Genomic DNA, 17,474 nt, shown 5'->3' with positions numbered 1-17,474 from the left:
ATTGCTAACAGGGTTTAGCTATATTAAAATGTGTCCCCAACACTGCCTTCGAAGGTCATCACTGTTCTGTCTACTGTGAAATTACTGCGTGAAATGATGCATGACAGGTCACTGTGCAGGCAATGGAAGCGATGCAAGAATGTACATGTATGCAAATAAATAATAAATATCAAAAGATACATAACAGCTATAGATTTTAAACTGACCAATATCAATATGCATTGGTCAAACATGATTATACAAATCGCACGCACCACACGGGGGCATCATTCAGTACATTGGACAGCGACGTGTTCCGTGACGTGACCACGTCGGCTACAGGAAGCTACGTCATCTGATGGATTTAAATGTTTTTTATTTTATTTTCCTGGATGAAGATTAATCTCGTTCGAAGAAAATGGATTTTGTCGTTAATCTGTGATTCAGGGGTAGGATCCACCCGTGATTAAAACGACTGGTATGAAGTGACGGCCAGCGTTAATTTGTATCAAAGTGAGTTTGGTACGGTGACAATGTCACAATGTATGGCTATATCTAGCCACCTGGCTACAGCTGTAACATTCACCGGAAGCCGGTTAGTTATCAGTATTGTTGTTTTAGTTTTAGTCAATCCAAATCGCTATGTCAATACAAATTCTCTGTAGAGGCCACTTATTCATTCTTTGTTAAATTGCAATCAATGGGTGAATTGAGATTAGTTTAGCTTGTAGAGCTAACAATTTACTGGCAAGTAATACATCTTACATAACGTAAAACACTGTTTAAATAATAGATGAACTAGTTGGCAGAGCAACTAGGGGGGTGTAAAGTATGGTATGTAATAATGTGTGGATGCCCATCATCCATTTCGTATGATATTTTACGAATTGCAATTCGTTAGCTAGGTGGCTAACGTTAGCTAGGCTAGAAGTTAGGGTTAGGTGTAAAGTTAAATAGTAAGTGGAAGGGTTAGCTAACATGCAAAGTAGCTAATGGTAGTAAGTACTTGCAAAGTTGCCTAAACATCAAACTGTTGCCATGGTTTCTCCATGGATAATCAGTTTGAAAGAAGTCGCTGTAAAAAAAGACTCCATAGTCTCTACAAGCCAGAATGTTGATAAAACATTTATTTGAGGTTACTTTACAGGTTGTCCTTTTGCCGGAAAGTAGTGGGGATCAAATGTACACAGTAAAGTATTGTTAAATAAATAAAATACAATTCTTTACCCGAGTTTTTGCGGCACTGGTAGGTTTTGTCATGTGTATTTTCCATCTCCTGACATTTTTCACGTGATGCACAAAATGTAAACAATAGCCGAATGTAACCAAACATTATAGACCAAAGCACATTCCCTCACAATCAGCTGTAAGTGCTTGTGAAATTTGCCAACTGATTGCGTGGGACAACATTCGGTCTGTGCTTCGGTTAAACTTGGCCGTTGTTGAAATTTTGTGCAAGTTGCGTTTGAATTGCGTCTGCATTGAAAATACAAACTGATATACAGACCAGCGTACAGAAAGTCTAGTTAATAACACTACTTTGTACATGTTTTGCCTCAGATTACCTTCTACTTAAGGATAAATCAGCGGACAACCGGTAATGTACATTCAATTTATTTTTTTCAACATTCTGACTTGTGACTTGTTCACAAAAAGTGAGCCTACATGTTTACACAAGAAAGGAGTCTACTTCTCTCATATTCATAGAGGCTAAAGTTGTCCGTGATGAGATTCGAACGCGCAACCTTTGGGTTGCTGGAAGTTCGCGTTCTACGCCAACCCTGACCAACCACACTCTTTTTGTTTTTCCTTATGTTACCATACCAAACGTAACATATCATACTAATTTGAGTTGACCGGATTTTCGTTTACTATGTTACGTCTAGTGTATGAGACCAGACTGGGCAGAGGAAGGAGGGTGCGTTTCTACTGCACATGCATGTACTGTATCTATTCCTGTTGACACTGCTTGAACTCAACATTATCTAGCTAGTTGTCTGTTCCTTGGTGCCTCTGTGGTTTACGAATGATAGGCCTAGCTACCTATGTTTCATGTCCACAACTAACTTGAAGGGATACATGGTGACTGACTTTTCTTCTGACGTGACTATCTCTATGTCCTCTCCAGATCACCAGGGGAAAGCAACACCTGGCTCCACGTAGTGCGTTCCCAACCATGAGGAGGTGACAGCCAGCTCACTCTGCTGCTAGGTCTTGCTGCTTGGACATATGGCAAGGTAACACACACTTTATTTGTGGGTTGTATTATTAGCCAATCTAGGTCGAATCTCCAACCGCGTAGGATAACCATCCATCGAAATACAGGGATATGTCTAGAGCTGGACCAGGGGTGGTGTGTCTAGAGCTGGACCAGGGGTGGTGTGTCTGGAGCTGGACCAGGGGTGGTGTGTCTGGAGCTGGACCAGGGGTGGTGTATCTAGAGCTGGACCAGGGGTGGTGTGTCTGGAGCTGGACCAGGGGTGGTGTGTCTGGAGCTGGACCAGGGGTGGTGTGTCTGGAGCTGGACCAGGGGTGGTGTGTCTGGAGCTGGACCAGGGGTGGTGTGTCTGGAGCTGGACCAGGGGTGGTGTGTCTGGAGCTGGACCAGGGGTGGTGTGTCTAGAGCTGGACCAGGGGTGGTGTGTCTGGAGCTGGACCAGGGGTGGTGTGTCTGGAGCTGGACCAGGGGTGGTGTGTCTGGAGCTGGACCAGGGGTGGTGTGTCTGGAGCTGGACCAGGGGTGGTGTGTCTGGAGCTGGACCAGGGGTGGTGTGTCTGGAGCTGGACCAGGGGTGGTGTGTCCATAAACTCTCTTCCCAGGTGGGGGATCAGAGGATGAAAAAAGAAATAAGAAATTAACAAAAAGTGAATCGGCACACTGGTATAATAATGGTCTCAAAGGACAATGTCAGCATGTGTTTAGGTGAAGAGGTCTAATGTTTATGATTGTTTGAAATGTTACCACAGTGTTATGTTATACAGAACTAGTAATGCAATAACTGCGCGTGTCCATGCGTTATGTTGTAGTAGGCTATATCTATGAAAGTAATGAAAACCTCCCCTCCTCCTCCAGGATCACTTTCTCATGCCTGCCAGCCTCCTGGTACTGCAGTGTGTCCTTGCTGTCTCTGGGCTGTGTTCCCAGGCAAAGGGCCTTCTTCCTGGTGTTCCTCACCTGCTCTGCCCTGGTTTTCCTGGGGGTCTACCAGACTGAGCTATGGGGGCCCCAGCGCCACAGGGGACAGGTCAACAAGTGAGTGAGACGTCAGATGAACGGACAGACAGAATGACAAAGTTAGAGCGAGCGACAAACAGGCGCACACAAACAAAAACAAACACACCAGGCAAAGTGTTTGCACTGTACTACTACTAAGTCAACCCAGACTCTGCATTCATAGTGTAATTGTATGGTGTCTAACATGTTTCTCTCTCCATCTCCCGCTACCCCTAGATACCTCACATCTGTGGAGACCATGGAGGCTACTGATGTCACCAACGCAGCTCTAAACTATGGGATCGTGGTGGACTGCGGCAGCAGCGGCTCCAGGGTGTATGTGTACTACTGGCCCCCCCACCATGGAAACCTCCACACCCTGCTGGACATCAGGCAGATGAGGGACCACGACCGCCACCCTGTGGTCAAGAAGATCAAACCTGGTGAGGAGAGGAAAGAGTGGGGGTACAATAACAACAGCAGAGAACAACCGAACTGTTGAATGACCAGGAGAAAAGGATGTTATCCTCGCCAATGCCGTTGCCACATCACAGCAGAAACACATTGTCTTTACTCTGTCAGATGCCCCTCTATCTCTTCACCTCTGGTTCAGAGCGAGCTAAGATACAGTAGCTAATTACCTGTAACTGCCAAAACACAGGAAATGCCAACAGAAATTGTCTTAGTAGGGCGTTGAGCCATTACAACTGCCAGAACAGATTCTACAATCTGTCTGGAACTCTATTGGAGGGATCTTCCATTAGAAATTCCTTCATTTTATGTTTTTGGTGGTGGTGGAAAACGCTGTCTCAGGTGCAGCCCAAGAATCTCCCATAAGTGTTCAATTGGGTTGAGATCTGAATACACACACACACACACACACACACACACACACACACACACACACACACACACACACACACACACACACTTTAAACCCACTAAGCTCCTTTGGGACCCCTTTTTCAATGTCACTGAGAGCCTCTTGTTCTAGCCATGGTAGCCAAAATAATGAGCAACTGGGTGTTTTTCTACATGACCCTAAGCATGATGGGATGTTAGTTACTTAATTAACTCAGGAACCACACTTGGGTGGAAGCACCTGCTTTCGGTATACTTTGTGTCCCTCATTTCCTCAAGTGTTTCCTTTTTATTTTGGTAGTTACCTACATGTTCACCATGTATGGGGGCTTGGTACACCAGAAGAAGTTAGCTGTCACACAGTGTGGAGGGTTTCTACCTGTGTTTTCCCATGTTGTCAGGCCACACCTACACATGTCCTCAACCTGCTCGTTATCTCAACATTCTTTCCATTACCTCCTATTGGCCTGATACCTGAACACACTGGGACTGAGTAGGATCACAATTGCTAAGCAGTTAACAGCTGCTTTGTTCCCACTAAATGAACAGTAGAATTTACAGTAGAAATAGTAAATCTATCCTGTTACACCCCAGCCAAGGCCACTACCTCATCCTCAGCTCAGCTATCGCTAAGTTCTCTCGCTTCTCTCTCTCTCCTTCCTTTCTCTCCTTTCCTCTCCAGGTATTTCGACCATGGCGCTGAGCCCAGCCAAGGCCAGTGACTACCTCCACCCCCTCCTTTCCTTCGCTGCCACCCATGTCCCCAGGAAGAAACACAAGGAGACTCCTCTCTATATCCTCTGTACTGCTGGCATGAGACTGCTGCCTGAGAGGTAGGCCTCAGCCCTCCACCTCCACTTTGTCAGGGTTCAAGGGTCAGCTGGGGGTCAAGCACAGGATCCCCCCCTAGAGATCTGTGGGAGGTTTAGGGCATTGATTTATACATCTCTAACAGCGGTTTAAAAAGTGTGTTTATTTCTCCCCATGTCACTTCCCTCCCAGTCAGCAGGCTGCTATCCTGGAGGACTTGGTAAGAGATGTTCCAGTGGAGTTTGACTTCCTGTTCTCCAGCTCTCATGCAGAGGTGATCTCTGGGAAACAGGAAGGTGAGACAGAGAGCTGTGAGCCTGACGGGAATAGGGTACAGTTATACCTAGACACTGATCGATTCCTGGGATCACACATACAAACTGTATTCATGCTCGACTAAGTGGCTTTTGATAAAAGTGTCTGCTGAATGTGTATATATTGGTGTGAAAAAAGGCCAAATGCTCTAATACTGCACCTGTCCTCTATGTGTGTGTTTTGTGGCATTAATGTTAACACTGTCTTTCTGCCCGCAGGTGTGTATGCATGGATTGGTATTAACTTTGTGTTGGGACGCTTTGACCATGCAGAGTATGGTGAGTGTGAGGATATGGCTTTGTTGATGATGTCACTTGTTTGTCCACTGCAAAGGATGAAGCTGGATTTTGTATAGAGTTATGGCTTAGCTGTAGGCCTGAAACATATCGGTAGCCACCATTTTATAGGGTGTTAGATGCCGTACATGGCGGCTATACCCATGTCTCAAGGCTAGGTTAAGGCCTTCGCAGATTACGATTTTGCCGTCCCAAAGAAAATATCCCTGTCGTGAGCAAATTCTTAGGTCGTAAACGATTATCTGCCGTCTTGGCTCATTCAGTGTGACCGGGTCTAGTAAGTAACGCCACGTGCGGTCGTAGGCTCTGACAAAGTTCTAGCAGTGTCAGAATTGATTTGCCTTTATCGTATAGTGTGGGGGTGTTACGAGCCGATCCCGGTGACTGACCAATAGGAACACGGCCGGCACTGAGTATGCACACAATACGATTATTGTGAATGGTCAGATGAATATAATAGTTTCATTTAAACGTTTAGCCTACATGCGCTGTAAGAAGAACGGTTTTCCTGATAATCCTGTTTACATGGACACATCTGAAATCAGGCTACCTGATGGCCATTTTCAGCATTTATCAATCAAAATAAACGTTCTACCACAGCGACCATGTTATTTTGGGGAAGCTTATTTGATTCCGAGTTCGGACATATAAAGTTTGTATGCGAAAACTATTTCTAAGATGCATAGGGGGAGAGCCAGGGCGAAAGTAACACGTCCATTTGCTCAGATAACACAGAAGCTATAACGACGTAGTGAAGTCAGCACGTTCCTAATGCAGAGAATGAGCTCCCTGCAAAAAAACAACCCAGTCTGAACATGTTTCGCCGAGTTATTAACAAAAAGTGGTTTTGAGTGATGTTAAAAAATACCGACCCGGAAGTGTTTTTTTCCGGCTGTAGAGTTGTTTAGGGGTTTTAAGCTTCCAAACATATTTATTTTTCTTCACTAATCTAGTGACTAAATGACAGCATAGGTTCCAAGTGTCATAGTCTTGGTTGTTAGCCTGGGAGAGGTTACAGGAAAGAAGGGTGGGACGAAAGTAACTCAATGTAAACTGATAACCTGGAATAAAATAAACTCAACTTCTAAGTACAAGCCATTGTCTCCTCTTCCTCTAGTTAATATTGCTTTTATAATGTTAGCAAAATATATTAACATGTGACGGACTGTTTGAAAATGATATGACATCATTACAATTCTGCCTTAATCAATTGACTTGATGGATCAGCTTTTCACGTAAACTTTTATCGGCAGGTTAGTGGTTAAAAATGTATATCTTATATATATTCTGGTGGTCAGTTACCTTCTGTCAAGCCATGGAAATGTGATGCGCATGATGATCTTTCCGTTTGTGAAGAGAATGAAGTCGTTTATTCGATCAAGACACGAGAAGCGCGCATGACAAGGACAGCTGCAGCGCACCTGATTGGTAGAGCTAATCATGGATAGTCACTGATTATTGTGAACAACATCTCCTACTACGTACCATTAAAGTGAGATGAGAAAATGATGGTTAATATACAGTGAGGGAAAAAAGTATTTGATCCCCTGCTGATTTTGTACGTTTGCCCACTGACAAAGAAATGATCAATCTGTAATTGTAATGGTAGGTTTATTTGAACAGTGAGAGACAGAATAACAAAAAAATATCCAGAAAAACGCATGTGAAAAATTTTATAAAATGATTTGCATTTTAATGAGGGAAATAAGTATTTGACCCCCTCTCTAACAGAAAGTTTTCTGGCTCCCAGGTGTATTTTATACAGGTAACGAGCTGAAATTAGGAGCACACTCTTAAAGGGATTGCTCCTAACCACAGCTTGTTACCTGTATAAAAGACACCTGTCCAAAGAAGCAATCAATCAATCAGATTCCAAACTCTCCACCATGGCCAAGACCAAAGAGCTCTCCAAGGATGTCAGGGACAAGATTGTAGACCTACACAAGGCTGGAATGGGCTACAAGACCATCGCCAAGCAGCTTGGTGAGAAGGTGACAACACCTGGTGCGATTATTCGCAAATGGAAGAAACACAAAAGAACTGTCAATCTCCCTCGGCCTGGGGCTCCATGCAAGATCTCACCTCATGGGGTTGCAATGATCATGAGAACGGTGAGGAATCAGCCCAGAACTACACGGGAGGATCTTGTCAATGATCTCAAGGCAGCTGGGACCATAGTCACCAAGAAAACAATTGGTAACACACTACGCCGTGAAGGACTGAAATCCTGCAGCGCCCGCAAGGTCCCCCTGCTCAAGAATACATATACATGCCCGTCTGAAGTTTTCCAATGAACATCTGAATGATTCAGAGGACAACTGGGTGAAAGTGTTGTGGTCAGATGAGACCAAAATGGAGCTCTTTGGCATCAACTCAACTTGCCGTGTTTGGAGGAGGAGGAATGCTGCCTATGACCCCAAGAACACCATCTCCACCGTCAAACATGGAGGTGGAAACATTATGCTTTGGGGGTGTTTTTCTGCTAAGGGGACAGGACAACTTCACCGCATCATTTGACGGGGCCATGTACCGTGAAATCTTGGGTGATAACCTCCTTCCCTCAGCCAGGGCATTGAAAATGGGCATTCCAGCATGACAATGACCCAAAACACACGGCCAAGGCAACAAAGGAGTGGCTAATGAAGAAGCACATTAAGGTCCTGGAGTGGCCTTGCCAGTCTCCAGACCTTAATTCCATAGAAAATCTGTGGAGGGAGCTGAAGGTTCGAGTTGCCAAACGTCAGCCTCGAAACCTTAATAACTTGGAGAAGATCTGCAAAGAGGAGTGGGACAAAATCCCTCCTGAGATGTGTGCAAACCTGGTGGTAAACTACAAGAAATGTCTGACCTCTGTGATTGCCAACAAGGGTTTTGCCACCAAGTACTAAGTCATGTTTTGCAGAGGGGTCAAATACTTATTTCCCTCATTAAAATGCAAATCAATTTATAACATTTTTGACATGCGTTTTTCTGGATATTTTTGTTGTTATTCTGTCTCTCACCGTTCATATAAACCTACCATTAAAATTATAGACTCTTCATTTCTTTGTAAGTGGGCAAACGAACAAAATCAGCAGGGGATCAAATACTTTTTTCCCCCACTGTAGCTATTATGTGATCCATTTTAGTCCCATTTTTTTTTATATTGTAATATTGTGGTTGGGTAATTTTCATAAATTACGAACCTATAGCATTAATTATTAAAATCGACACAAACATGAAATGATGGCCGATGGTACATTTGCTGAAACTAGGAACATGGAGATAAGATACTGTAGATATTGCGCACTTCTCGCCAGCTCTTATTTCCGTCCCAAAGCTGTGTTACTCCCTCTCTGTTGGCAGGTACAAAAGTAATGTTGGGGTAGTTCTGTGTTCTCTATTTCATTTAAACTAATTTACCCTAGAAGTGCTATTACAGTTGCTAATGGTAGAGGACATATATAAGTTGTGTGTCATAAAATATGGTGTCTCTAGCTCTATCGATCTCTGAGTAATTGGGGAAAAAAAGTGTTCCTCCCGGTTCTCCCTTACTTTCAATTTTTACTCACTTCACTCACATGCGCAGATCAAATCAAATACAGAACTGAAGCAAGTTGTAAAATCTGGCCAGGATGATATTTTTGTTTGGTAACATTGCGCAGTGTGACATGATAATCGTAAAAGACTGAACCTGACTAGCTAATTATGATGATGATGAACCAGATTTGACAGCATCTGATTGTTTGTTTGCCAAGGGTGATGCCGGGGTTTGTATATATGGACATGCATTTTCCTTTTGAACAGACTGGGTAAAAAATGTAATACGTACCTACATTTGACCGGTTACTCACCTGACTGACACTCAATTCTCAATTTTCCTAGAAGATGATGCAATGGTGGAGGTCACTACAGGGTCACAGAACCATCACCCAATTAGCCGGCGGCGTACGGTGGGCATCATGGACATGGGCGGAGCCTCGCTGCAGATAGCCTATGAGGTGCCTAGCGTGGTCCACTTCAGTTCACCTGAACAGGTAAGGAAGGATCCAACTGAGAGCTAGTATTCTCTAGCATTCTCATTCTATTTGTGTGGTATGACTGGCTGTTGTGTATACTGGTAGGCCTAATGTTAGGGTTTAGTAAACCATACCATGTATTGGAGATAATGTCTGCGTCCTGATTCTCCACACCAGGGTCGTATTCATTAGGGCACACCGTAGAGAAACGTTTTGAAACGGATAAAAGAACATGAGCATTTCTTATTGGACACATTCAGGTAGTCCTTCCCTGTTTCCATGTTTTCTTCCATTTGGTGCCTTTATGAATCTCCCATTTATCGCAAATAATTTAACGCCAAGATCTTTACAAAGCTATTATTCAAGCAGTAGGGTGAAGTTGCTACTGATCTTGGGCCAGTTTAGCATTTTCTGCACTAAGGGTTAAGGTTAGAATTGGGAAGGGGAAGCTGATTCTAGATAGGTACCTAGGGGAAACTTCACCCCAGAGCATGATTTTATGGTTGAACTCATGTATGTGGTTGTCTGTCTTCCTCTACAGGAGGAGTCTGGTAAGAGCCTACTGGCAGAGTTTAACCTGGGCTGTGATTCAGAGCACACGCAGCACGTCTACCGTGTATATGTCACCACATTCCTGGGCTTCGGGGGGAACATGGCTCGACAACGCTACGAAGACCAGCTGGTCAACTCCACCATCACCAAGAACAGGTAGGACCGGCAGGGGGACACACACACGGACGCAGAGAGAGCAAGACACACACACACACACACACACACACACACACACACACATACAGTGCCTTTGGAAAGTATTCAGACCCCTTGACTTTTTTTCTTAATCAATCTACACACAATACCCCATAATGATAAAGCAAACAAGTTTTTACAAATGTTTACTAAGTTATAAAAAAATCAGTGGCGTAAAGTACTTAGGTAAAGATACTTTAAAGTACTATTTACATTTACGTCATTTAGCAGATGCTCTTATCCAGAGCGACTTACAAATTGGTAGTAGTTTTTTGGGGTGTCTGTACTTTACTTTAGTATTTATATTTTTTAACTACTTTCACTCTTACTTCACTACATTTCTAAAGAAAATAATGTACTTTTTACTCCATACATTTTCCCTGACACCCAAAAGTACTAATTACATTTAGAAAATGGTCCAATTCACACACTTATCAAGAGAACATCCCTTGTCATCCCTACTGCCTCTGATCTGACGGACTGACTAAACACAAATGCTTTGTTTGTAAATTATATCTGAGTGTTGGAGTGTGTCCCTGGCTATCCTTAAAAAAAGAAAATGGTACTCGTCTGGTATGCTTAATATAAGGAATGTGAAATGATTTATGTCTTTACTTTTGATACTTAAAACCAAATAATTGTAGACTTTTACTCAAGTAGTATTTTACTGGTTGACTCAACTTAATAGAAAATGACTCAAGTTATCTTTACTTCTACTTAAGTATGACAATTGGGTACTTTTTCCACCACTGTAAAAAATAAAAAACATATCACATTTACATAAGTATTCAGACCCTTTACTCAGTACTTTGTTGAAGCGCCTTTGGCAGCGATTACAGCCGTGAGTCTTTTTGGCTATGACTCTACAAGCTTGGCACACCTGTATTTGGGTGTTTCTCTCATTCTTCTCTGCAGTACCTCTCAAGTGCTGTCAGGTTGGATTGGGAGCATTGTTGCGCAGCTATTTTCAGGTCTCTTCAGAGATGTTCGATCAGGTTCAAGTCCGGGCTCTGGCTGGGCCACTCAAGGACATTCAGAGACTTGTCCTGAAACCACTCCTGCGTTGTCTTGGCTGTGTGCTTAGGGTCGTTTTTATTTAACCGTTATTTAACTCGGCAAGTCGGTTAAGAACAAATTCTTATTTACAACGATGACCTACCCCGGCCAAACCCGGATGGCGCTGGGCCAATTGTGTGCCGCCCTATGGGACTCCCAATCACGGCCGGATATGATGCAACCTGGATTTGAACCAGGTGCTGCAGTGACTCCTCTTGCACTGAGATGTGGTGTTTTAGACCACTGCGCCACTCGTTGTCCTGTTGGAAGGTGAAACTTCGCCCCAGTCTGAGGTCCTGAGCGCTCTGGAGCAGGTTTTCATTAAGGGTCTCTCAGTACTTTGCTCTGTTCATCTTTGCCTTGATCCTGATTGGTTTCCCAGTCCCTGCTGCTGAAAAACATGCCTAGAGCATGATCCTGCCACCACCATGCTTCACCGTAGTGATGGTGCCAGGTTTCCTCCAGATGTGATGTTTGGCATTCAGGCCAAAGAGTTCAATCTTGGTTTCATCAGACCAGAGAATCTTGTTTCTCATGGTCTGAGAGTCTTTAGGTGCCTTTTGGTAAACTCCAAGCGGGCTGTCGTGCCTTTTTACTGAGGGGTGGCTTCCGTCTGACCAGTCTACCATAAAGGCCTGATTGGTGGAGTGCTGCAGAGATGGTTGTCCTTCTGGAAGGTTCTCCCATCTCCAGAGAGAAACTCTAGAGTTCTTGGATACCTCACTGACCAAGGCCTTTCTCCCCCGATTGCTCAGTTTGGCCGGGCGGCCAGCTCTAGGGAGAGTCTTGGTGTTTCTAAATTTCTTCCAATTTAAGAATAATGGAGGCCACTGTGTTTTTGGGGACCTTCAATGCTGCAGACATTATTTTTGGTACCCTTCCCCAGATCTGTGTCTCGACACAATCCTTTCCTGGAGCTCTGCGGGCAATTCCTTCGACCTCATGGCTTGGTTTTTGCTCAGACATGCACTGTCAACTGTGGGACCTTATATAGACAGGTGTGAGCCTTTCCAAATCATGACTAATCACTTGAATTTACCACAGGTGGACTCCAATCAAGTTGTAGAAACATCTCAATTATGATCAATGGAAACAGGATGCACCTGAGCTCAATTTCGAGTCTCATAGCATAGAGTCTGAATACTTTTATGTGAATAAGGTATTTCTGTTTTTTATTTTTAATACATTTGCAAACATTTCTAAAAACCCTTCCTTCACGTCACTTCCTGGTTGTTCTCCAGGTTGACAGGGGATCAGACAGGCATGATGGAAGCCACGCCCCTTACGGACCCATGCCTCCCTGTCGGCCTATCAGACGTGGTGCGTCGGGATGGGCGTGCGGTCCACCTGAGAGGGCAGGGGGACTGGGCGCGGTGCCAGGGGGCAGTCAGGCCTTTCCTGGGCCTCCACAATGGCACCATGGGATCCCCCAGGGGGGTGTACCAGGCCCCCATCGACTACAGCAACTCAGAGTTTTACGGCTTCTCTGAGTTCTTCTACTGCACCGAGGATGTATTGAGGATGGGGGGACCGTACGACAGCGCCAAGTACTCCAAGGCTGCCACGGTAACCACAGCTCATCATTGTAGAACTGATCATGATCAGATATTCTAGACCTGGGTTTCCTCTGTCATTACCTAGGCAGGTTAGGTTTCTCCCCACCTAGCTCTCTTGGTCCTGATTTTTTTTATTTTTAAGTCTGGTTTCAACAACAAAAATGTTTCCTTGGAAGATGCCTTTCTGTGCACTGCCTAAGAAATCTAAGGGAAAATATTGGTTTTGTGAAGGGCAAGAAAATAACATGTTTGTCATTCTCTTCAAGTTAGCCTGGTACCAGTCTGTGTCGTCACGCCACTCCTTGTCAGGTTTGGCATGATGAGGAGTTGGAATGATAGCCTGGTACCAGTCTGTTTGTGTCGTCACGCCACTCCTTGTCAGGTTTGGCATGATGAAGAGTTGGAATGATAGCCTGGTACCAGTTGGTTTGTGCCGTCACACCACTCCTTGTCAGGTTTGGCATGATGAAGAGTTGGAATGAAAGCCTGGTACCAGTTGGTTTGTGCCGTCACGCCACTCCTTGTCAGGTTTGGCATGATGAGGAGTTGGAATGATAGCCTGGTACCAGTTGGTTTGTGCCGTCACGCCACTCCTTGTCAGGTTTGGCATGATGAGGAGTTGGAATGATAGCCTGGTACCAGTTGGTTTGTGCCGTCACACCACTCCTTGTCAGGTTTGGCATGATGAAGAGTTGGAATGATAGCCTGGTACCAGTTGGTTTGTGCCGTCACACCACTCCTTGTCAGGTTTGGCATGATGAGGAGTTGGAATGATAGCCTGGTATCAGTTGGTTTGTGCCATCACGCCACTCCTTGTCAGGTTTGGCATGATGAGGAGTTGGAATGATAGCCTGGTACCAGTTGGTTTGTGCCGTCACGCCACTCCTTGTCAGGTTTGGCATGATGAGGAGTTGGAACGATGGCACAAACAGATCTGGGAACAGGCTGTCTTTTAAGCTCTTATATCGCCAAGAGATCTTTCCAGGAAGTAACTCCGTTCTCTCCTGTCTGTCTGTCTGCAGGACTATTGTGCCACCAAGTGGTCAACCCTGACCAAGCGTCTAGACAGCAAGCTGTTCTCTAAACAAGCGGACTCCTCCAGACTGAAGTAAGAAACCCTTCAACCCAGTTACCCTGTCTACCGCTGTACTCCTTATGTCTAATATATATTCATCTACTACCATCTGTAAACCCAGTTACCCTGTCTACCGCTGTACTCCATATGTCTAATAGATATTCATCTACTACCATCTGTAAACCCAGTTACCCTGTCTACTGCTGTACTCCATATGTCTAATAGATATTCATCTACTACCATCTGTAAACCCAGTTACCCTGTCTACCGCTGTACTCCACATGTCTAATAGATATTCATCTACTACCATCTGTAAACCCAGTTACCCTGTCTACCGCTGTACTCCATATGTCTAATAGATATTCATCTACTACCATCTGTAAACCCAGTTACCCTGTCTACCGCTGTACTCCATATGTCTAATAGATATTCATCTACTACCATCTGTCTGGAAATGGAAATGCCTATCTAATAAAAATGGAATGCATATTGAGCATACCTTACCTCAGCATACCTCACCTCATCCACCACCTCTCTCTCTGTCCAGGTACCAGTGTTTTAAGTCAGCCTGGATGTTCCAGGTGCTCCACTCAGGCTTCAGGTTCCCTAAGGACTACCCCGGCCTGAAGACTGCTCAGCTGGTCTATGACAAGGAGGTGCAGTGGACCCTGGGAGCCATCCTGTTTAAGACACGCTTCCTGCCTCTCAGGTCAGTAGGCACTTCTTGTGTGTGTCTGTGTTTGTGTCTGTCTGTTATTAATCTATCTCTCTCTCTCTCCTGTCTAACAGGGACCTCCAGGCAGAGTCATTTAAACAGGGCCACTCCAACTGGCTGCGTTCCTCCTTCGTCTACAACCACTACCTGTTTTTTGCCTGTATCCTGGTGGTCCTGCTGGCCATTCTGCTGTACATCCTCCGCCTCCGCAGGATCCACCAGCGAGAACAGAGGCAGGCTGAGGCCCTGGACCTGCTCTGGGTGGAGGAGGGGGAGGCTCTGCTGGCCTGATCCAGGATCAGTTTAGACTCTGAATCTTTCTTGACCTGAGGCCTTGGGTGTGGTCGGGGGTTAATGATCTAGGATGAGTCGTGATGCTCTAAGTAACTGGTGTTCATAGCCTGGTATGCACAGCTCTAGGATCAACTTTTCACCATCTGAGTTGTAGGCTTGACTGGTGCACTCTTTGTTAAGAGGCACTGATCTAGGATCAGATTATCAACCGCAAATCATGACCTTGAGTGTGACCAACGGCCTGTTGGGACAATGATCTAGGACCAGCTTAGTCACGCTGAATCATAATGTTGACTATTGGCTAGAAATTCAATAGCAACGTCATCCTACAACGAAGGTTTGAATTATGGGGATGCTGGACACTCCCGTTTTTTACAAATCTTTACACCCCAGATACAGATATCAACGTTGACCTGACCGTGAGCACCCACGTAAAACAGAAAATATCAACCAAGGTCCAAATCACTATTTATAGTAACCTCTGACCTAGAGTGTTGATGTAAACATAAGTAGGAGGGGCCATGGAACTGGAACCTTCAAAAGGGGGAGGAGAATTGCAGGATGTGGGCGAAACATCGTAAAGGGAAAACTGTGGATCGTTAAAACAACGAAACAGAGGAGAATCCCAATAGGTGAAAGACTGAGGACCGAGCCATTCTAGTTCTATTGTAGATAATTCACTGTTGCAGAGGGACCACTGTATTGGCCATTTTGTGTGAAGGAAGGGGAAGCTTGACGTTTGAGGCTGAAGTTGCCCTTAACCACAGATCTAGAATCAAGTAACCTACTCCTAATCCTAACCTTAACCATTAGGGGGATGCAAATAAAATCGGACCCTGTATCTGTGGTTAGGGGTAACTTCTAGCTACTCTTTGATGAAAAGGGTGCCTCTATGATTGTCTGTTTGGACAGTATCGTAACCATGACGATACAAACTGTATCTGACCAGTATACTTCCTGTAAATCTCACAAACAGGAACTGCATTAATTCCTTAATAATCCCACTGTGGGAATGCTTTTGATTTGAAGCTTTCAAATCGAAAAAAGCTTTATTGATTTGTATTGAAAAACTACAATGAGGAATCAAACATGGGGCGGCAGGTAGCCTAGTGGTTAGAGCGTTGGACTAGTAACCGAAAGGTTGCTTGATTGAATCCCTGAGCTGACAAGGTAAAAATCTGTCGTTCTGCCCCTGAACAAGGCAGTTAACCCACTGTTCCCCAGGCGCTGAAGACATGGATGTCGATTATGGCAGGTTGGGTTAAATGCGGAAGACACATTTCAGTTGAATGCATTCAGTTGTTCTCAAACAATTTATTAGCTGAATCTCAAATGTTTGAGATGTCTCTTCTTAATGTTTTTAAACTGTTTGTTTTGGTGCTGGGAACAGTTTGTTCTGAGCCAGTTATGTTGATGACAAGCTAGGAGAGTGAAACGGGTTGTCAGTGTTTAATGGATTGAAGTTGATGCCTTCTGATTGCATTGTGTTGAACTGTGGTACACACACACACACACATACACACACACACACACACACACACACACACACACACACACACCCAACTGAACTCCAAGTTGTGTGTTACGATGGGTCTATGTCAGACTGTCAATGTTAGTTACCCACCTGCTCCTCACCTGCCCTGTACTGTAAATATCCAATCAGCCATCACTATCGGTTTGCTCTACTCCTCTTGATAATGTTGGGAGGTATTGCTGTTGTTAAATGAGATGCATTGAATTGCTAATCAAAGGAGCTATCTTGTTATTTTGAAGCTGTATAATTTGAGTGGTCACAATGCAAGTGGAAGTGTAGCGTCAGTGATTTTAATGTCAATTCATCACACTTCCTTTTAGCTTTTGACTGTTTCTGCGGCTGAAACCTTCAGTGCAGCATTTGAATGTGGTCTTACACCATCCCTCGGTTTGACCTCGTGTCAGTTTTTGACCAGTTTGTTTTGTTGTAGATTTTAACAAGAGGAAGGGGCCTCTAATTGTTGCAGCTCTATTTTGAATTTTGACTCTTCCTAAAGAAGGACCAATGATCAACTGGACCAAGTTTGTGTTCCAAATGGCACCCTATTCCCTATATAGTGCACTACGTTAGAGCAGGGCCCAATTCCCTATATAGTGCACTACTTTAGAGCAGGTCCCATAGGGCTTGGGTTAAAAGTATTGCACAATGTTGTAAATAGGGTGCCATTTGGGACGTAATCCTCACTGTCTTGTCGGTCTCTTATTGAGGAAAAATAACTCAACATAGATGTTTGTTTTCCACATCAGTTTTAAATAAATCAATGTTTTAAAACATGTTGCTTCTCTTTGGGTACTTTCTCTTGGTATACGTTTAGGGCCAGGGTCATATTCATTAGTGCACATGGTGGCAAAAAGGTTTTGCAACGGAAAACCAAGTTTTCTTATTGAACAAGTTCAGGTAGTCCCTCCGTTTCATTCCATTTCTTCTGTTTGGTGCCTAGTGTATACGACCGAGCTGGTTTAGCAGGTCTTGGTAACGTATGTCAATGTGCCCTGACATGAACCAAGGTTGGCAGTTGGCACTT

General features: G+C 44.4%; 1 protein-coding gene across 7 annotated transcripts; it reads left to right on the top strand.

Annotated features, from left to right (window-relative positions):
- Positions 1-306: 306 nt before the first annotated feature.
- Positions 307-17,223, top strand: LOC145862430 (ectonucleoside triphosphate diphosphohydrolase 7-like). Of its 7 annotated transcripts, XM_082966555.1 has the most exons (14): positions 329-492; positions 1,540-1,576; positions 2,108-2,216; positions 3,053-3,232; positions 3,431-3,636; positions 4,737-4,887; positions 5,057-5,160; positions 5,398-5,457; positions 9,340-9,491; positions 10,015-10,181; positions 12,518-12,842; positions 13,855-13,940; positions 14,455-14,616; positions 14,697-17,223. In XM_082966555.1, exons 3-14 carry the CDS (start codon positions 2,209-2,211, stop codon positions 14,911-14,913), a joined length of 1,818 nt encoding a protein of 605 aa, XP_082822681.1. In that variant the 5' UTR covers positions 329-492; positions 1,540-1,576; positions 2,108-2,208; the 3' UTR covers positions 14,914-17,223. The 7 variants fall into 7 exon arrangements, with proteins under 7 accessions (XP_082822689.1, XP_082822670.1, XP_082822677.1 ...); XM_082966563.1 differs by lacking the exon at positions 1,540-1,576 and having other exon boundaries at positions 307-492; positions 9,343-9,491; XM_082966544.1 differs by lacking the exon at positions 1,540-1,576 and having other exon boundaries at positions 307-492.
- Positions 17,224-17,474: the final 251 nt, after the last annotated feature.

This window comes from Salmo salar, chromosome 02 (genome assembly GCF_965601325.2).
Source record: "Salmo salar chromosome 02, fSalSal1, whole genome shotgun sequence".
Taxonomy (NCBI): domain Eukaryota; kingdom Metazoa; phylum Chordata; class Actinopteri; order Salmoniformes; family Salmonidae; genus Salmo; species Salmo salar.
Note: the sequence above shows the minus strand (reverse complement) of the source record. Positions and strands in the feature narration are given on the sequence as shown.